Source organism: Ascaphus truei, unplaced genomic scaffold (assembly GCF_040206685.1).
Source record: "Ascaphus truei isolate aAscTru1 unplaced genomic scaffold, aAscTru1.hap1 HAP1_SCAFFOLD_268, whole genome shotgun sequence".
In the NCBI taxonomy this organism is placed as follows: Eukaryota; Metazoa; Chordata; class Amphibia; order Anura; family Ascaphidae; genus Ascaphus; species Ascaphus truei.
In genome coordinates, this window is record NW_027455621.1 from 502,972 (window position 1) to 524,179 (window position 21,208).

At 46.8% G+C, this 21,208-nt stretch overlaps 1 protein-coding gene across 6 annotated transcripts; it reads right to left on the reverse strand.

The window, feature by feature from the left end:
• Nucleotides 1-1,173: 1,173 nt before the first annotated feature.
• On the reverse strand, nucleotides 1,174-20,501 carry LOC142481462 (uncharacterized). Of its 6 annotated transcripts, XR_012795792.1 has the most exons (4): nucleotides 20,331-20,415; nucleotides 13,981-16,074; nucleotides 8,107-9,810; nucleotides 1,177-1,450 (listed from the first exon to the last, which is right to left on the reverse strand). XR_012795792.1 is itself a non-coding variant. In XM_075582872.1 (3 exons), exon 3 carries the CDS (start codon nucleotides 11,832-11,834, stop codon nucleotides 9,993-9,995), a length of 1,842 nt encoding a protein of 613 aa, XP_075438987.1. In that variant the 5' UTR covers nucleotides 11,835-15,058; nucleotides 15,886-16,074; nucleotides 20,331-20,501; the 3' UTR covers nucleotides 8,266-9,992. The 6 variants fall into 6 exon arrangements, 3 of the variants coding, with proteins under 3 accessions (XP_075438987.1, XP_075438985.1, XP_075438986.1); XM_075582872.1 differs by lacking the exon at nucleotides 1,177-1,450 and having other exon boundaries at nucleotides 8,266-15,058; nucleotides 15,886-16,074; nucleotides 20,331-20,501; XR_012795790.1 differs by lacking the exons at nucleotides 13,981-16,074; nucleotides 20,331-20,415 and having other exon boundaries at nucleotides 1,174-1,450; nucleotides 8,442-12,508.
• Nucleotides 20,502-21,208: the final 707 nt, after the last annotated feature.

Here is a 21,208-nt window from a genome sequence, read left to right on the forward strand (position 1 = left end):
TTATAAGGCTTCACCCCTGTGTGGATTCTTTGGTGTGTAACAAGACCTGATTAATGACTGAAGCTTTTCCCACATTCAGAGCAGTTATAAGGCTTCACCCCTGTGTGGATTATTTGGTGTGTAACAAGATTTGATTTCTGACTGAAGCGTTTCCCACATTCAGAGCAGTTATAAGGCTTCACCCCTGTGTGGATTATTTGGTGTGTAACAAGATGATATTTCTTATTGAAGCTTTTCCCACATTCAGAGCAGTTATAGGATTTCTTCCCTGTATGGATTATCTGCGGTATAACATTACCGTATGTCCCACAGTAGGGGTTCATGTCTCTGTTCTTTAAACCCTCTCCTTGTCTTGCGGTGTCTGTAAGTTTAGTAAAAGGCTGTTGATGTATAGGAATGCTCTGCCGAGTTTCTGGTAATCTTGTTCCAATTCTCATACACTTGATTCCTCTCTCTCATTCTCCTCTCATATTCAAAACGTTTCTAAAACTTGTCGCTTTTTCCTCCGCAATATCACAAAGATACGCCCTTTCCTCTGTTACTCAACTGCTAAAACTCTGACTCAGGCCCTCATTCTCTCACGTCTCGATTACTGCAACCTCCTGCTGTCCGGCCTTCCTACCTCTCACCTGTCTCCCCTACAATCTATCCTAAACACTGCTGCCAGAATCACTCTACTCTTTCCTAAATCTGTCTCAGCGTCTCCCCTGCTGAAATCACTCTCCTGGCTTCCGATTAAATCGCGTATCTCACACTCAATTCTACTGCTCACTTTTAAAGCTTTACATTCTTCTGCCCCTCATTACATCTCAGCCCTAATTTCTCGCTATGCACCATCACGACTCTTGCGTTCTTCTCAAGGATGTCTTCTTTCTACCCCCTTTGTATCTAAAGCTCTCTCCCGCCTTAAACCTTTCTCACTTTCTGCCCCACACCTCTGGAATGCTCTTCCCCTCAATACCCGACTAGCCCCCTCGCTATCCACCTTTAAGACCCACCTTAAGACACATCTGCTTAAAGAAGCATATGAGTAGCACTGGATAATCATGGACACATGACACAAAGCTTGGCCTCCTGCAGACGCACTTACTAGTATTCCCTCCTACTGTCTCTGTACGTTCTCCCTACCTACCAATTAGATTGTAAGCTCCTCGGAGCAGGGACTCCTTCCTTAATGTTACTTTTACAGTATGTCTGAAGCACTTATTCCCATGATGTGTTATTTATATTTGCTATTTATATGACATGTATTACTACTGTGAAGCGCTATGTACATTTTATGGCGCTATACAAATAAAGACATACATACATACATACATACATACATACAGACTTATGCAATGTTGAAGTCCTTAAAACATATTTCCATTAACCCCTCATGTAATTTGATGTTTGGGACATTTCTTACGTTGCTTCTTGCTCACAGACGAGTCATGTGCTGAAGATACATCTATGGTGAGAAAATGTATTAATGTAACATTGCAATGCATCAGAGAAGATTTGGATGAGAGATATATGTTCATTGAGTTGAACCTTTATAAAATTCTACTCGTGCAACATACTGAACATAATTAAAGCTACATTGTTATCGTTACATTCACCCAGAGGAAGGCAAAAAAAACACCCCAATTAATCATGTTACAATTATGTCTCATAAATGGAAATAAATATTTTCTCCTCACGCCAGTAATAGAAATCACATTACTCCCTGTATCAATGTTCTTCATATATTGTTCTTATCAAATAACTTTTGTTGTACTTTGTGATATATTAACCCTTTAGTGGCTCAAGGGGCCAGCTAGCCATTGGCATCCCACGAGTATCTGACCACTTGTGACGGTAGCTTTGAGACAGGCTATTAATAATACACACCAAAATATAACTGGGTTGAACTGGACGAGACTTAGATATGATAAAATATAATTTATTCCTTGAAAAAGGTGAACACACGAGATATACAAATGACAGACAAAATATGGACACTCACTTAAGATGGAATGATGAAACAGTCACATCTGGACTGGCAGTTCATACAGCAATCTTCATAATCATCAAGACACGAAAGACAATAGCCATAGGCTGAGCCTCGTTCTTATACAATTATTTCCCATTGAACACAACCTAAACCCAGCCCCTCTCATAAATCAGTGGTGAGGTTGACAGTTTTCCTCAGAGTAAAACTCCTCCCACCCAAGGACGTTTAAAAACTGCTTTTCCTATCTAAATAACGTCATAACTTCAGTTCAGTGAAACTTACTGGCACGCGAGCCATATTAATACATTCCGACACGCATGACGCTCCCAATAAGACTAAATATTACAGTGTAATACTAAAATTAAGAGAGATATTAATATCTGTCTCATAGGACCTGCTAAACAGCAGGTGTCTGTAATCATTATTTGCGGCTCGGCCCCCCGCTTACACATATGTAACTTATAGCATGTTCAGCCGAGGACATCTCATAATATTCTTATATTTAATAAGGTCACTCATTCTGTAGCCCCACTCCTAAATCAGGGGCGTTTGGCCAGTCTACCAAATTGAGTGTCTGGCAGGATACTATGGTTTGTAAGTGTGAGTTTTAACACTCACCAACCACTCCAGCTTCCTAAACATTTGGTCGCATTCCTTAGTAGGCAGGCATCTTTGAGGGTAACTTAAACAAAGGGCTAGAATCACTATTCAACTATTAACCCTTGCCCTCCCGGATGGATTCCAGTGTTTGTGTGGTGCAGTCACTGGAACAGAAACAATACATTTTTACAGGGGAATAAACAGTTGGATGGCTGAAGCAAGGCAAAACCACATTACTGGACTCCAGCCCAGTTAACCCCTTGCTTCTCAGGTGAGAGTAGAGGGTGGCCTAATGGGGTTTAACCCCTGTAATCCTGGGCCAAAACCCCCACACTTGACACCACTAATGTCCAAAAATGGGTAAATATACAGCTTACAGTAGACTTAACTTGGTTGATTAAAATAGGAACCGACGTTTCTGCCGTATTTACATCATTTTTCCTGATTTGTGCTACACAGCAATTAAAACAGTTTAACAAAAAGTGCCATACATTATGGTGCAAAAAATCTTCAAAAGAAAATGTAAGAAAAAATATAAATAATATACTTCTCAAGCTTATTGCTGCAGCAAAGGTTATTCCCACCTTTCTCCTAGGGCAGGGATATCCAAACAATGTAATTCCAGCGCACAGCAAAAAGAGAGTCGGGTTAATAAAAAATAAAATAATTAAAAATAAAAGTATATATATACACACACACATATACTGTATATACATACACACACACATATATATACATACACAACTCATCCTTGAAAGGTTGCACCCTCTATTTTTTTAATGCGGTTTAAATAAATTATTTTATTTTTTATTAACCCGACTCTCTTTTTGCTGTGCGCTGGAATTACATTGTTTGGATATCCCTGCCCTAGGAGAAAGGTGGGAATAACCTTTGCTGCAGCAATAAGCTATATATATATATATATATATATATACAGTGTTCGACAAATCACCCAAAAATCTACTCGCCCAACCAAAAAATCTACTCGCCACCTAGTCCCGCCCCAGTCCACACACATATACTGTATATACATACACACACACATATATATACATACACACCTCATCCTTGAAAGGTTGCACCCTCTATTTTTTTAATGCGGTTTAAATAAATTATTTTATTTTTTATTAACCCGACTCTCTTTTTGCTGTGCGCTGGAATTACATTGTTTGGATATCCCTGCCCTAGGAGAAAGGTGGGAATAACCTTTGCTGCAGTGTGGGGGACAGAGAGAGAGAGAGAGTGTGGGGGATAAAGAGAGAAAGTGTGGGGGAGAGAGAAAGTGTGGGAGAGAGAGAGTGTGGGGGAGAGAGAGAGTGTGGGGGAGAGAGAGAGTGTGGGGGAGAGAGAGAGTGTGGGGGAGAGAGAGAGTGTGGGAGAGAGAGAGAGTGTGGGAGAGAGAGAGTGTGGGGGAGAGAGAGTGTGGGGGAGAAAGAGAGTGTAGGGGAGAAAGAGAGTGTGGGGGAGAGAGAGAGTGTGGGGGAGAGAAAGAGTGTGGGGGCGAGAGAGAGAGAGGGGGAGAGAGAGAGTGGGGGAGAGAGAGAGTGTGGGGAAGAGAGAGTGTGGGGAAGAGAGAGAGAGAGTGTGGGAGAGAGAGAGAGAGTGTGGGAGAGAGAGAGTGTGGGTGAGAGAGAGAGTGTGGGTGAGAGAGAGAGTGTGGGTGAGAGAGAGAGTGTGGGTGAGAGAGAGAGAGTGTGGGTGAGAGAGAGAGCGAGTGTGGGTGAGAGAGAGAGCGTGGGGGCGAGAGAGAGTGTGGGGGCGAGAGAGAGAGAGTGTGGGGGAGAGAGAGAGTGTGGGGGAGAGAGAGAGTGTGGGGGAGAGAGAGAGTGTGGGGGAGAGAGAGAGTATGGGGGAAAGAGAGAGAGTGTGGGGGAAAGAGAGAGTGTGGGGAGAGAGAGAGAGGAGTGGGGGGGAGAGAGAGAGAGTGTGGGGGAGAGAGAGTGTGGGGGGAGAGAGAGAGAGAGTGGGGGGAGAGAGAGAGAGAGTGTGGGGGGAGAGAGAGAGAGTGTGGGGGGAGAGAGAGAGAGTGTGGGGGGAGAGAGAGAGAGTGTGGGGGAGAGAGAGAGTGTGGGGGAGAGAGAGAGAGTGTGGGGGAGAGAGAGAGAGTGTGGGGGAGGGAGAGAGTGTGGGGAGAGAGAGAGTGTGGGGGAGAGAGAAAGTGTGGGGGGGAGAGAGAAAGTGTGGGGGGGAGAGAGAAAGTGTGGGGGGGAGAGAGAGAGTGTGCGGGAGAGAGAGAGAGAGTGTGGGGGAGAGAGAGAGAGTGTGTGTGGGGGAGAGAGAGAGAGCGTGGGGGAGAGAGCGTGGTAGAGAGAGAGCGCGTGGGAGAGAGAGCGCGCGTGGGAGAGAGAGCGCGCGTGGGAGAGAGAGCGAGTGTTGTGGGGGAGAGAGAGAGAGTGTGTGTGGGGGAGAGAGAGAGAGTGTGTGGGGGAGAGAGAGAGAGTGTGTGGGGGAGAGAGCGCGTGGGAGAGAGAGCGCGCGTGGAGAGAGAGCGAGAGAGCGAGAGAGAGTGTGTGGGGGAGAGAGAGTGTGTGGGGGAGAGAGAGAGAGTGTGGGGGAGAGAGAGAGTGTGGGGGAGAGAGAGAGTGTGGGGGAGAGAGAGAGTGTGGGGGAGAGAGAGAGCATGTGGGGGAAAGAGAGGAGAGTGTGGGTGAGAGAGAGTGTGGGTGGGGAGAGAGTGTGGGTGAGAGAGAGAGAGTGTGGGTGGGGAGAGAGTGTGGGGGGGAGACAGTGTGGGGGGAGAGAGTGTGGGGGGGAGAGAGTGTGGGGGGGAGAGAGTGTGGGGGAGAGAGAGAGAGAGTGGGTGAGAGAGAGAGAGAGTGTGGGTGAGAGAGAGAGCGTGGGGGCGAGAGAGAGTGTGGGGGCGAGAGAGAGAGAGTGTGGGAGAGAGAGAGAGAGTGGGGGAGAGAGAGAGTGTGGGGGAGAGAGAGAGTGTGGGGGAGAGAGAGAGTGTGGGGGAGAGAGAGAGTGTGGGGGAAAGAGAGAGTGTGGGGGAGAGAGAGAGTGTGGGGAAAGAGAGAGTGTGGGGGAGAGAGAGAGAGTGTGGGGGAGAGAGAGAGAGTGTGGGGGAGAGAGAGAGAGTGTGGGGGAGAGAGAGAGAGTGTGGGGGAGAGAGAGAGAGTGTGGGGGAGAGAGAGAGAGTGTGGGGGAGAGAGAGAGAGTGTGGGGGGAGAGAGAGAGAGTGTGGGGGGAGAGAGAGAGAGTGTGGGGGAGAGAGAGAGTGTGGGGGAGAGAGAGAGAGTGTGGGGGAGAGAGAGAGTGTGGGGGAGAGAGTGTGGGGGAGAGAGAGAGTGTGGGGGAGAGAGAGAGTGTGGGGGAGAGAGAAAGTGTGGGGGGGAGAGAGAAAGTGTGGGGGGGGAGAGAGAGTGTGTGCGGGAGAGAGAGAGAGAGTGTGGGGGAGAGAGAGAGTGTGTGGGGGAGAGAGAGAGAGCTTGGGGGAGAGAGCGTGGGAGAGAGAGAGCGCGTGGGAGAGAGAGCGCGCGTGGGAGAGAGAGCGCGCGTGGGAGAGAGAGCGCGCGTGGGGAGAGAGAGAGCGAGAGAGAGTGTGGGGGAGAGAGAGCGAGTGTGGGGGAGAGAGAGCGAGTGTGGGGGAGAGAGTGTGGGGGAGAGAGAAAGTGTGGGGGGGAGAGAGAAAGTGTGGGGGGGAGAGAGAGAGTGTGCGGGGGAGAGAGAGAGTGTGCGGGGGAGAGAGAGAGTGTGGGGGAGAGAGAGAGTGTGTGGGGGGAGAGAGAGAGAGTGTGTGGGGGAGAGAGAGAGTGTGTGGGGGAGAGAGCGCGTGGGAGAGAGAGCGCGCGTGGGAGAGAGAGCGAGAGAGCGAGAGAGAGAGTGTGTGGGGGAGAGAGAGAGAGTGTGTGGGGGAGAGAGAGAGAGAGTGTGTGGGGGAGAGAGAGTGTGTGGGGGAGAGAGAGAGAGTGTGGGGGAGAGAGAGAGAGTGTGGGGGAGAGAGAGTGTGTGGGGGAGAGAGAGAGTGTGGGAGAGAGAGTGTGGGTGGGGAGAGAGTGTGGGGGGGGAGAGAGTGTGGGGGGGGAGAGAGTGTGGGGGGGGAGAGAGTGTGGGGGGGAGAGAGTGTGGGGGGGAGAGAGTGTGGGGGGGAGAGAGTGTGGGGGGGAGACAGTGTGGGGGGAGAGGTGGGGGGGAGAGAGTGTGGGGGGGAGAGAGTGTGGGGGGAGAGAGTGTGGGGGGGAGAGAGTGTGGGGGGGAGAGGGAGAGAGTGTGAGGGGGAGAGAGAGAGTGTGGGGGGGGAGAGAGAGAGTGTGGGGGTGAGAGAGTGTGGGGGGGAGAGGGAGTGAGTGTGGGGGGGAGAGGGAGAGAGTGTGGGGGGGAGAGAGAGAGTGTGGGGGGGGAGAGAGAGAGTGTGGGGGGAGAGGGAGGGAATGTGGGGGGGAGAGGGAGGGAGTGTGGGGGAGAGGGAGAGAGTGTGAGGGGGAGAGAGTGTGGGGGGGAGAGAGTGGGGGGGAGAGAGAGAGAGTGTGGGGGAGAGAGAGAGAGAGTGTGGGGGGAGAGAGTGTGGGGGGGAGAGAGAGTGTGGGGGGAGAGAGAGTGTGGGGGGGAGACGAGTGTGGGGGGGAGAGAGAGAGTGTGGGGGGGAGAGAGAGAGTGTGGGGGGGAGAGAGAGAGTGTGGGGGGGAGAGAGAGAGTGGGGGGGAGAGAGAGAGAGTGGGGGGAGAGAGTGTGGGGGGGAGAGAGAGAGAGTGTGGGGGGGAGAGAGAGAGAGAGTGTGGGGGGAGAGAGAGAGAGTGTGGGGGGAGAGAGAGAGAGTGTGGGGGGAGAGAGAGTGTGGGGGGGAGAGAGAGAGTGTGGGGGGGAGAGAGTGTGGGGGGGAGAGAGTGTGGGGGGGAGAGAGTGTGGGGGGGGAGAGTGTGGGGGGGAGAGAGAGTGTGGGGGGGAGAGAGAGTGTGGGGGGGAGTGAGGAGTGTGGGGGTGAGAGAGAGAGTGTGGGGGTGAGAGAGAGTGTGGGGGGGAGAGAGAGTGGAGAGACAGAGGGGGAGACACAGAGGGGAGAAACGGTGGGTGACACACACAGAGGGTGGGGTGATACAGAGAGAGAGAGAGGGTGGGTGACTGACTGGGGCGGGGGTGACTGACTGGGGGGGGTGGCCTGACTGGGGGGGGGGGAGGCATGACTGACTGGGGGGGGGAGGCATGACGGACTGGGGGGGGGTGACTGACTGGGGGGGGGTGGCTGACTGGGGGGGGGGTGACTGACTGGGGGGGGGGGGTGACGGGGTGACTGACTGGGGTGACGGGGTGACTAGAATAAAAGAATAAAACACGATATTAGTGTATCATGTCCACATTGGGGGATTGGGGGGAAAAAAAGGGGAGGGGGGGAGTGGGAAGGGGGAGTAGGGGGGTGGGGTAGGAGTGGACGGTGGTGGGATGGATGGTGGGTTCCCACTAACTAATCACAGAATACATAGAATATATGGATCCAGTGACTCACACGGGCTTGTGTGGTGACTCTCCCTCAACGCTGACTGGTGTGGGTAAATACAGACTCATATACTGGAGTCTCAGATATACATTAAACTCACACGGCCTGATGTGAGTCCTTGCCCTCAGAGGGTAATGTCCTGTATGGATGGTGTCCTGTTGTTTCAGCAGAGTTGTCCCCCGATGGGTGTGGTGTGTGAGTGTCTCCTCTCCCCGTATCCCAAATGACCAAAAAGCAATGTGCAAACCAAAAGTCAAAATGAATTAAAAGGTCTTTAATGGGTTAACAGTGAAGACATGTGCATACATGTTGTGGTGCTTAAAAGGTATAAAACAATATATGACACGATAACACAATGAACTAAACAGTATGTGATGTACTGAAGCAAACACAAAAAAGGACTCTCACACTAAACGAATATACAAAATCACTTGCCCAGCATCATCCGCTCAGAGCACTCCTGCACGATCTCCTCCTCCGTTTTTTGCTCCAACTGGCGCGTCCGGCAGCGGAACCGGAAAGGGGGATCTGAACCGGATGTCCTGCAGTGTGCTGGGTCCCTCTGTCAATGAGCTCCGGCAGGGAACTACGCGTTTCGCAATAAGCTTTGTCAGGTTCCTGCCGGATGCTCATTGTGTGCTGCATTTATAGGTGCCCCCATTAGTTTAATTGGAGAAACACCTGGATTAAGGGCATGGTTTAAATTTAGACGGTTATATCTCTTTATAGGAGCTACCTTTGGAAGCCCCTAATGTCAGGGATAGTGAGATGTGCCTGTAAATATAAATAATGGGTTAGATAAGCATATATTAAAATTAGATAAGCATATATTAAAATAAATCAATACATTATAAAAACTACATTTTAAAAAATACTTAGAGATGATCATTGTATTTGTCCTTAGAAGCATTTTAAGTTTAATAAAAAACGGTGGAAATTGGAATTTGATTGGGGTATTTGTGTGATTTGGAATCTTTTAGTTCCTCCGTGTGCAGTATTTTTAAAACCATTCTCTGTTGGTTAAAATCTTTACATATGTAAAACAATAGTGCCACCATGTGGCTGGATGTGAAAATTACCTCAACACTGTCATAACCTAATGGTAAAAGTTAAGCAATCTTGGTAGTGTGGCACACATCCCTTTAAAGTAACTTAAAAATGTGCCAGAGTGTATTACAGCAAAAAATATATTTATGTGACAAAAGTTATAACGAATTACATATTTGACGGAAAAAATATAATATTATTATTATCAAGATGGTTAAAAAACCTTAACTGTTTATAGCCACTACATCTGACATAAGGGTAGAACAACCTAGACACCCAAAATCTTGGTTTCCTCATTCAGCTATCTAAAATGTACCACTCAATATCTCCGTGTTAGTTAAAAGATATTTCATTTGTAATACAATGCTGCCACCAAGTGGCCGCATATCGAAATTGCTACTTCAAAACCCTAATATTATCTCTACCACACTGTGGATAGTGCGGTATTCAGTTAAGTGTAGAGTCATTGTTTAAAATATATTGCAAAAGTATATTCCAGCGGATGACGAGAGTATATCAAATATGCATGAGCATGGGTTTACACAGACATTTGATATTAGAAAAATACTTGTATAGGTGATTTCGACGCGGAGCTCTCATGTGGTGAAAAAGTTCAAAATGTTCAAAACGTATAGTCCAGATTCTTCATAACTCCTTTCTAACTTCAATTCATGTTGCAGAGGTTGTCGCGATGGTATGCATCATTTCTGGTCCTCAAGGGTTGGTTCGAGGTAGATTCATATTTGGGACGTGCGCCCTATTGGAGATTGGAGAGGAAGTGGATCAGTGTGTGTTAAAACAAAGAGGTAGATGTAAATGAAATTTAATAAAATAAAATAGTAGATGTTATAGAATAGTAGATGTTTATAAAATATTAAAAAATAAAAGTTGTTTAAAAATTGTTTACAAATGGGGGATTTGGAGCAGATTGATGGGTGTTCAGAGAAAGGCTGCAATGTCTATCTCTACATTGAGGCCTGTGGGTACCAGGCTTTTCAATTTGTAGATCCAAAACGTTTCTTTTCTTAATAGAGATGTCAGTCTGTCGCCTCCCCTCCAATGTGGGGGGACTACTTCAATGCCCCTAAATTCAAGGCCCGACGGATCTCCTTGGTGATGTAGTGCGAAATGCTTAGAGACACTATGTGTCATTAGTTTCCGTCTGATATTCCCTAGGTGTTCCAAAATACGCACCCGCAGGGGTCGACTGGTGCGCCCTACATATTGGAGTCCACAGGGGCAGTTTAAAAGGTAGACTACGAATTCTGATTTGCAATTAATGAAGCTGCCGGTTTTGAACTGTTCTCCTGTTGTATTAGAGCTGAACTGAATTTTTTCCTTACTTCCCTGTTTGCATGCTTTGCATGTATTACATCTATGGAAACCTTTGGCTGTTTGTAGCCAGTTTGAGTCCTGGCCTGTTGTTCTATTCTCCATTCTAAAGAGGCTTGGTGCTAACTTTCTTTTGATGTTATCTGCCCTTTTATAGATGACTTTCGGTTTTTCTGGGAGGTACTCTTTCAGGGTGGGGTCTCCCTGTAGGAGATGCCAGTGTTTATTCAGGATCTGTTGTATGCTTCCTGCATCCTGACTAAACTGTGTTAAGAAAGCGATGCTGAACTCTTCTTTGGGTTTAGGTGGATTAGTTTTAAGGATTTCAATACGTTCGAGCTCCCCTACTTCTCTTATTGCTATATCCATCTTATCGTTATCATAGTTTTTAGCAATGAAACGCTTCTTAAGAATATTGGATTGTTCCCTATAAATATGGTCATCGCTACAGTTTCTCCTAATTCGACGAAACTGTCCTGGGGGTATGTTCTTTAACCATTTTTTGTGGTGGCAGCTAGTGTTAAGTAGGTAGTTGTTACAGTCCACTTTTTTGAAGAAAGTTTTAGTCTTTAGTTTGGTGTCTTCTATGTAAATAGTAAGGTCTAAGAAGTCTACCGTGTTATTTCCTATGCAAGTTGTAAAAGCCAAGTTCCTCTCATTAGTATTAATATAGTTTAAGAAATGGTTCAAGTTTTCACTACTACCTTTCCAGATGAAAAACACATCATCGATGTATCTTCGCCATAGCACGAGATCCGCACCAAATTCATGCTCTGACCAGATGGTATCGGTCTCCCAATTGTCCATGAACAGATTGGCATAACTTGGTGCGAATTTCGTACCCATCGCTGTGCCACATTTTTGTAGGAAATATGTTCCATCAAATTTAAAAAGGTTATGCTTCAGAATAAAATTGATACTTTCTAAAATGAAGCGTCTTTGTTCTATTTTAACAGTTGGGTCTTTTGTTAATGTCCTATTGATGGCTTCAATTCCATCGTCGTGTTTTATGGATGTGTATAATGAAGTTACATCACAAGTGCAGATTTTGTAGTCATCTTGCCAAATTACCTGTTCTAATACATTAAGAATTTGCGTGGTATCTCTTAGATAGGACCGCATCTCCGCAACATATGGTTGTAGAAAACCATCTATATATTCCGATAGTCGCGACGTGAGTGAGCCTATCCCAGAGATGATGGGTCTCCCTGGTGGTGCTTTAATATCCTTATGTATTTTGGGTAAAAAATAAAATATCGGCATAACTGGGAATTTTATATTTAAATAGTCGTATTCTTTTTCATTTAGGACTCCTGTTGTACTGCCTTTGTCTAGTAGGGTGAGGAATTCTATACAGAATTCTTTATGCGGATTCGTCTTAAGACGTGCATAGGTGATGTCGTCAGATAATATCCTCTCTGCTTCTCCCTTATAATATTCAGTGTCCATAATGACAACCCCCCCCCCCCCTTTGTCTGCTTGTTTGAATATGATATCCTTATCTTTCTCTAAGTTTTGCAAAGCGATTTTCTCTTTTAGTGTTAAATTGTTCTTCGTTATCTTTGTCGTACCTGAGGTCAGTTTGTCAAAGTCTTCCTGGATTTTTTGGTGGAACACTTCTAGATTATGGCCTTTTGCCCAGCTAGGATAGAATTTGGACTTGTTTTTAAGATTTGAATGTTTAAAATCACTCTCTATGTTTATGTTCGTATCATTACTTACTATCTCCCTAGTTTGTGCGTCTTTGGAAAGAATTTTTTTTTTAAGCGTAAGCTGTCTGATGTATTTGTGTGCGTCTATATACAGATTAAAACTATTCGCCTTAGCAACTGGCGCGAAATTCAGCCCCTTTTTTATAAGCTTACATTCATCTATGTTGAGTTCTTTTTTACTTAGATTAAATATATTGTTTACATCGCTGCTCTTTTCCTGTGTCCTTCTTCCTCCCCGCTTTCCTCGTGTGGTCTTTTTCTGAGTTTTGTGTTTGGTGTTTCTATTTCTTTCTGTTCTTCTACCACTAGAGTGCGATTCTGGGTGGCTATTGGTGGTGGTTTTGCTACTTGGGCCTGTTCTAAAAAATGACCTGTATGTGGTCTGGGTGATCGTTGTTCTCTCACGTGACCTTGCTCCTTATCATGTCTTTCTCTGTATGTTTGCCTCTGTTCCCTGTAAGGTGATTTGCGTTCCCGTCTTGGGCTCTGGTCCCTATATTGTTTGTGGGGTGACCGGTAGTGTCTCCTTTGGCTTTCTTCTCTCTCATAGCGTCTCTCTCTGTATTCCCGATTTGACCCATAGTGTTTGTAAGGTGATCTGTGGTCCCTATCTCTGCTCCTTTCTTTCTCATACCTGTTATCACGGCGTTCAAGTGGTGATCTAGTTCTGTAGTTATATGTTGTTGGCTTAGCAGTGTGATACCTTTCGTGATACTCTTTTGCTTTAGAATAGTATTTATTGTCCTGCCAATGTTCTTCTCTGTCTCTATCATTTTTCTTTGCCTCGTCCCTTTTGTGGCTTCCTGTGTCTTCAATAGTGTGCGTTTTAGTTTCTTTATTCTCTCTAGGGGTTTCTAGGACACCCGCCTCCTGCCTTCTTGGTGGAATTTGTCTAGCCTCTTTATTAAATGATACATTCTTATTGTTTTCATATTTGGGATAGTTCTTATGCCTCTCTGGATTCGTTGGATAGCTTAATGTGTTGGATCTTGAATTCTGGTTTTTATTACTATCTTCTCTACTCCTATATTTGAACATTTTCCTATCCCTTGGGGTGCTAGGTGGGACTAGTGAGACCCGTTGCCATTTGGGGTTTGACCCCACTACATAATCTTCCTCGTCTCGTCTGAATTTTTTGTTCTTTGACTCTATCAGGTTTTTTTCTATGGCGTCTATTTCATCCGCTAGTTTTCTGTCCCTACTTATGAAGGTGGGATTATCTATAGAGGTTTCTAATCTTTTCTGAATTAGTGTGACTTCTCGGTCAATTTCTATTAGTGTCTTTGTATGGTGTTTAATGATAAGTTTCATTAAAGTGAATGAACAGGCATCCATAGCTTCCTCCCATTGTACATTGTATTCTACATCTGCTAATTCAAAGGATGATTTTTTTATCAAACCGTAAACCCCTAGGAATACGTTTGATGTCAATGTATTTTTCTAGGTAGACTTTGTCCCAGACCTTTTTGGTCTCCTTCTTAAGTAAATTCTCTAGTTTATCGAATTCATTATTTATTGTTTCTAAGTCTCCCATTTCCGCTGACTCAATTTCTCTCATTTTGTTCTCTATGTTGTTACTTCTAAAAATTCTTTTTGTGAAAACACTCCCCTTGATTTCGACCATATCTTCTATCTCTATGGTTGCTACTTCCATGTTGAGATTTCTAATGTGGGGTGCTGCCACCAGGATAGGATTAGAGAAGTCTGGAGGTTATTTGGACTGGGGCGCTCCCTAAATTTTGTGGCTTAAAAAGTTGTTGTAACGCCTTACTCTGTTAAAAAATGATAAAATATAAAATATGATTTTGGTGTTTGTGGTGCAAAAGGGTGTGTAGAAAAACATATACTGGCCCTTTTAGTTGATTTTGTGGTTGCTGCTTGACCTTGGAGAAGGGAATCCCGTGTCCTTCTCAGCGTGGCAGTAGTGGTGTGAAGATGGTCAGCGCGAACCTCGTGGACCTCACGGATATAGTGGATCCGGATGCAGTATTAAGACAAGAATAAAAGAATAAAACACGATATTAGTGTATCATGTCCACATTGGGGGATTGGGGGGAAAAAAAGGGGAGGGGGGGAGTGGGAAGGGGGAGTAGGGGGGTGGGGTAGGAGTGGACGGTGGTGGGATGGATGGTGGGTTCCCACTAACTAATCACAGAATACATAGAATATATGGATCCAGTGACTCACACGGGCTTGTGTGGTGTCTCTCCCTCAACGCTGACTGGTGTGGGTAAATACAGACTCATATACTGGAGTCTCAGATATACATTAAACTCACACGGCCTGATGTGAGTCCTTGCCCTCAGAGGGTAATGTCCTGTATGGATGGTGTCCTGTTGTTTCAGCAGAGTTGTCCCCCGATGGGTGTGGTGTGTGAGTGTCTCCTCTCCCCGTATCCCAAATGACCAAAAAGCAATGTGCAAACCAAAAGTCAAAATGAATTAAAAGGTCTTTAATGGGTTAACAGTGAAGACATGTGCATACACTATGCATACATGTTGTGGTGCTTAAAAGGTATAAAACAATATGACACGATAACACAACGAACTAAACAGTATGTGATGTACTGAAGCAAACACAAAAAAGGACTCTCACACTAAACGAATATACAAAATCACTTGCCCAGCATCATCCGCTCAGAGCACTCCTGCACGATCTCCTCCTCCGTTTTTTGCTCCAACTGGCGCGTCTGGCAGCGGAACCGGAAAGGGGGATCTAAACCGGATGTCCTGCAGTGTGCTGGGTCCCTCTGTCAATGAGCTCCGGCAGGGAACTACGCGTTTCGCAATAAGCTTCGTCAGGTTCCTGCCGGATGCTCATTGTGTGCTGCATTTATAGGTGCCCCCATTAGTTTAATTGGAGAAACACCTGGATTAAGGGCATGGTTTAAATTTAGACGGTTATATCTCTTTATAGGAGCTACCTTTGGAAGCCCCTAATGTCAGGGATAGTGAGATGTGCCTGTAAATATAAATAATGGGTTAGATAAGCATATATTAAAATTAGATAAGCATATATTAAAATAAATCAATACATTATAAAAACTACATTTTAAAAAATACTTAGAGATGATCATTGTATTTGTCCTTAGAAGCATTTTAAGTTTAATAAAAAACGGTGGAAATTGGAATTTGATTGGGGTATTTGTGTGATTTGGAATCTTTTAGTTCCTCCGTGTGCAGTATTTTTAAAACCATTCTCTGTTGGTTAAAATCTTTACATATGTAATACAATAGTGCCACCATGTGGCTGGATGTGAAAATTACCTCAACACTGTCATAACCTAATGGTAAAAGTTAAGCAATCTTGGTAGTGTGGCACACATCCCTTTAAAGTAACTTAAAAATGTGCCAGAGTGTATTACAGCAAAAAATATATTTATGTGACAAAAGTTATAACGAATTACATATTTGACGGAAAAAATATAATATTATTATCAAGATGGTTAAAAAACCTTACTGTTTATAGCCACTACATCTGACATAAGGGTAGAACAACCTAGGCACCCAAAATCTTGGTTTCCTCATTCAGCTATCTAAAATGTACCACTCAATATCTCCGTGTTAGTTAAAAGATATTTCAAATGCTGCCACCAAGTGGCCGCATATCGAAATTGCTACTTCAAAACCCTAATATTATCTCTACCACACTGTGGATAGTGCGGTATTCAGTTAAGTGTAGAGTCATTGTTTAAAATATATTGCAAAAGTATATTCCAGCGGATGACGAGAGTATATCAAATATGCATGAGCATGGGTTTACACAGACATTTGATATTAGAAAAATACTTGTATAGGTGATTTCGACGCGGAGCTCTCATGTGGAGAAAAAGTTCAAAATGTTCAAAACGTATAGTCCAGATTCTTCATAACTCCTTTCTAACTTCAATTCATGTTGCAGAGGTTGTCGCGATGGTATGCATCATTTCTGGTCCTCAAGGGTTGGTTCGAGGTAGATTCATATTTGGGACGTGCGCCCTATTGGAGATTGGAGAGGAAGTGGATCAGTGTGTGTTAAAACAAAGAGGTAGATGTAAATGAAATTTAATAAAATAAAATAGTAGATGTTATAGAATAGTAGATGTTTATAAAATATTAAAAAATAAAAGTTGTTTAAAAATTGTTTACAAATGGGGGATTTGGAGCAGATTGATGGGTGTTCAGAGAAAGGCTGCAATGTCTATCTCTACATTGAGGCCTGTGGGTACCAGGCTTTTCAATTTGTAGATCCAAAACGTTTCTTTTCTTGATAGAGATGTCAGTCTGTCGTCTCCCCTCCAATGTGGGGGGAATACTTCAATGCCCCTAAATTCAAGGCCCGACGGATCTCCTTGGTGATGTAGTGCGAAATGCTTAGAGACACTATGTGTCATTAGTTTCCGTCTGATATTCCCTTATATTCCCGTATATTCGTTTAGTGTGAGAGTCCTTTTTTGTGTTTGCTTCAGTACATCACATTGTGTTATCGCGTCATATATTGTTTTATACCTTTTAAGCACCACAACATGTATGCATAGTGTATGCACATGTCTTCACTGTTAACCCATTAAAGACCTTTTAATTCATTTTGACTTTTGGTTTGCACATTGCTTTTTGGTCATTTGGGATACGGGGAGAGGAGACACTCACACACCACACCCATCGGGGGACAACTCTGCTGAAACAACAGGACACCATCCATACAGGACATTACCCTCTGAGGGCAAGGACTCACATCAGGCCGTGTGAGTTTAATGTATATCTGAGACTCCAGTATATGAGTCTGTATTTACCCACACCAGTCAGCGTTGAGGGAGAGACACCACACAAGCCCGTGTGAGTCACTGGATCCATATATTCTATGTATTCTGTGATTAGTTAGTGGGAACCCACCATCCATCCCACCACCGTCCACTCCTACCCCACCCCCCTACTCCCCCTTCCCACTCCCCCCCTCCCCTTTTTCCCCCCCCAATCCCCCAATGTGGACATGATACACTAATATCGTGTTTTATTCTTTTATTCTTGTCTTAATACTGCATCCGGATCCACTATATCCGTGAGGTCCACGAGGTTCGCGCTGACCATCTTCACACCACTACTGCCACGCTGAGAAGGACACTGGATTCCCTTCTCCAAGGTCAAGCAGCAACCACAAAATCAACTAAAAGGGCCAGTATATGTTTTTCTACACACCCTTTTGCACCACAAACACCAAAATCATATTTTATATTTTATCATTTTTTAACAGAGTAAGGCGTTACAACAACTTTTTAAGCCACAAAATTTAGGGAGCGCCCCAGTCCAAATAACCTCCGTGACGGGGTGACTGACTGGGGTGACTGACTGGGGTGACACACACACACACACACACACACACACACACTCTCCCATGCATGCACATGCACACACACACACACACACGACAGGGGGTAGAAGAGGAAAGGCCGCACGACCGAGCACCACCACTGACCCGCTCGCTCTCCCCCCCCCCCCCCGCGACCATCTCCCGCCCTGCGCGGACAGCCACGGGACAGTGGAGAAGCGGAGACAAAGTAGGTAAGGGGGGAAAAACCCCCGCTACCATCTCCAGCCCCGCGCAGGGATCAGGCGAAGCGGCGCGGGAAGCCGGGGTAAGCGTGGAACACCCCCACTACCATCACCCGCCCCCCAAGGGTATCGCGGGAAGCCGGGGTAAGTGGGGAAGCCCCCCACTACCATCACCCGCCCCCCAAGGGTATCGCGGGGAACATCCCCACTACCATCACCAGCCCCGCCGCGGGTATCGCGGGAAGCCGGGGAACACCCACTACCATCACCCAGGGATCGGGGGAAGCCGGGGGGGGGGGGGGGAGGGGGGGGGGACACCTCTGCCCCGCGCGGGAAGCCGGGGTAAGCGGGGGCCGGGGAGAGAAGGGGGAACACCCACGCTACCATATCCAGCCACGCGCGGGTATCGGGGGGTTGGGGGGAGAAAGGGGGAACTGCAGGAGGCAGGGAAGGAGCAGAGGGGATGGAGGATTGGAGAGTACTTACGCTCGTACTCTCCAACAGATCTCCGGCCAGAAAAAATGGCCATTCGTTGGGGGCCGGCTCATATAGAGCCTGGCCGCGCGCCCACAAAGCCTGGGAGCGCGCGCCAATCAGCAGTCAGGTAGGGGGAGTTATTTTTTTTTTGTTTGTTTCAGGCAGCTAGAGCGGGAAAATTTCAGCGCGAGCAGGGAAATTTAAAAAAATAAACACGTGTGCTGCTTGGGCCAATATTTACTCGCCCAGGGGTTAAATCCACCCGCCCCGGGCGTGTAAATGTATAGGATTGTCGAACACTGTATATATATATATATGTGTGTGCGTGTGCGTTTGTGTGTGCTTGTGTGTGTGTGTATGTGTGTGTGCGTTTGCGTTTGTGTGTGTGTATGAGCAGAGCAGTGACGTCACCAGCTCCCCAAGCAGGAGCGCCGGGTGTCCTGGCTATTTCGCAAGCTCACGCGGGGAGTGCTGCGGGCAAGTTGAGCGCGCTTCAAAGTCTCTTTTTTTTAAAGCCTGGGTGAAAACTAAATTCGGCAAGCACAGCGCGGTCAGCACGCTCAGCGCTAGCGTGGCCGCAGCCTAAGTGATGAGTAAAATACTTTCCCGCAGCTCCTGCGCTGACTCGCTTGCTACATACAGTTGCTTGCTTGCTGGATAGCGCAGTTGTGGGGATAATAATGCCGCGGCCGTGGGTTTGATCCCCACACCGGCCATTCTGCAGCTTTCTTTGCATTTGTTCTGTGTTTTATAAAAGGTTATGAGGATGTAAAAGTTTAAATTGATAAACATACCATGAATCGCTCCCTAGGGTCGTCTCAATCAGCGCTGCTCCCTTCCCCCGTTACCACATGAGAATGTGGGAAATTTAGGGATTTATAGCAGTATAGTGAAATATTAGGAACATTTTGTATGGAGCAGAATAATTAGCACAGGGAAAATAACAAGAAAATAAAGTCCATCATAAGCACAATTATTCACATATTTAATCTACATTCTTAGGCCGCGCTTATAGTACTGGCGACGTCGGCCGAAAACAGAAGCATTGCTGCCGCGTGCACTTATAGTGACATTGTCACGTGAACAAATCAAATTGCCGGAATCCCGCACTGCCACCACGCCCGGCGAAACATATCTTTCGCCAGGTGGCGACGGCGTCGTCACCCGTCGTGTCGCCATCGACGGCACTATAGGCACAGCCTTAATCATTTTTTCTCTCCCTTACTGAGCCTCTCTCTCCCCATCACTGTGCCTCTCCCGCTACCCCCTCCTGTCCACTGTCCGTCCCCCCCCTCCTCTCCACTGCCCCCCCCCCCCCCTCATTGCTGGAAATTTAGCTCACGTGCAACGCCGGGTCTACACACACACCTACACACACTCACACACTCACACACTCACACACTCACACACTCACACACTCACACACTCACACACTCACACACTCACACACTCACACACACTCACACGACATTGTTTATTCAGTTCTTATCCCTTAACCAGCTTCTTCACTAGTAGTTTGGTTCCAGTTCTTATATTTCTCATTATGGGCTTTTAAATGTCTGTTACATTGTATATATAAATGTGCGCTAGCGTCCTTTGTTGCCATGGTAACAAGCATGATACACCTGTGGTCCCGTGGCAACGACGCTCGTTATGAGGGGCAGACCTTGCCGTGACACGTGATGTCACAACCCGGAAGCACCTGCAACCAGACACGCGTGGTCTTACCGGCTAATTTGAGACCTCCACACACCTGGAACGGGGTCTGCTTAATGGCGTTTTGGCGCCAAGTGGGTGGGGGCGAATGTCAGTGTTACATAAATGTCTGTCTGTTATATTTGTGTAACACTGAGGGGCGATCAGACGGAAGGGCTGCCGCCCGGAAACGTTATTTGTTCCTTTCTGTCTGTAAATATAGACTACGGCACGTAATATAGTGGGCGCGCTTGCTCCGGCGTGCGCGCGTGGCACTTATATATGGCTGTGGTTAGCCAGCCGTTCTATACTAGGGACGCACTAAGTGATGAGTAAAACACTTTCCCGCAGCTCCTGCGCTGACTCGCTTGCTACATACAGTTGCTTGCTTGCTGGATAGCGCAGTTGTGGGGATAATAATGCCGCGGCCGTGGGTTTGATCCCCACACCGGCCATTCTGCAGCTTTCTTTGCATTTATTCTGTGTTTTATAAAAGGTTACGAGGATGTAAAAGTTTAAATTGATAAACATACCATGAATCGCTCCCTAGAGTCGTCTCAATCAGCGCTGCTCCCTTCCCCCGTTACCACACGAGAACGCTGGGAAATTAAGGGATTTATCTCAGTATAGTGAAATATTAGGAACATTTTGTATGGAGCAGAATAATTAGCACAGGGAAAATAACAGGAAAATAAAGCCCATCATAAGCACAATTTTTCAAATATTTAATCTACATTCTTAGGCCGCGCATATAGTACTGGCGACGTCGCCCGAAAACAGAAGCATTGCCGCCGCGTGCACTTATAGTGCCCGCTACGGCGACAAAGCGACGTCGCCGTTGCGGAAACAGGTAGCCGGCAAAATTAGATTTTTCAAGGGCCGTCACGTCACGTCACTTGAACAAATCAAATTGCCGGAATCCCGCACTGCCGCCGCCCGGCGAAACATAACTTTTGCCGGTGGCGACGGCGTCGTCACCCGTCGTGTCGCCATCGACGGCACTATAGGAACAGCCTTAATCATTTCTTCTCTCCCTCACTGTGCCTCTCTCTCCCCATCACTGTGCCTCTCTCTCCCCATCACTGTGCCTATCTCTCCCCATCACTGTGCCTATCTCTCCCCATCACTGTGCCTCTCCCGCTCGCCTCACTGTGCCTCTCCCCCTCCCCTCACTGTGCCTCCCCCCGTCCCCTCACTGTGCCTCTCCCGTCCCTCTCCCCCTCCCCTCACTGTGCCTCTTTTCCCCCCTCCCCTCACTGCGCACCTCTTCCCCCTCCCCTCACTGCGCCTCTCTCCCCCTCCCCTCAATGCCTCAATACCCCCTTCCCCCACTCCCCTCACTGTGCCTCTCCCCGTCCCCTTGCTGCGCCTCTCTCCCCCTCCCCTCACTGTGCCTCTCTCCTCCATCCCC

Excerpts from the sequence above, each read along its gene's own strand:
- LOC142481462 (XM_075582872.1), bottom strand. The coding sequence starts at position 11,834 with ATGGACACTGAATATTATAAGGGAGAAGCAGAGAGGATATTATCTGAC.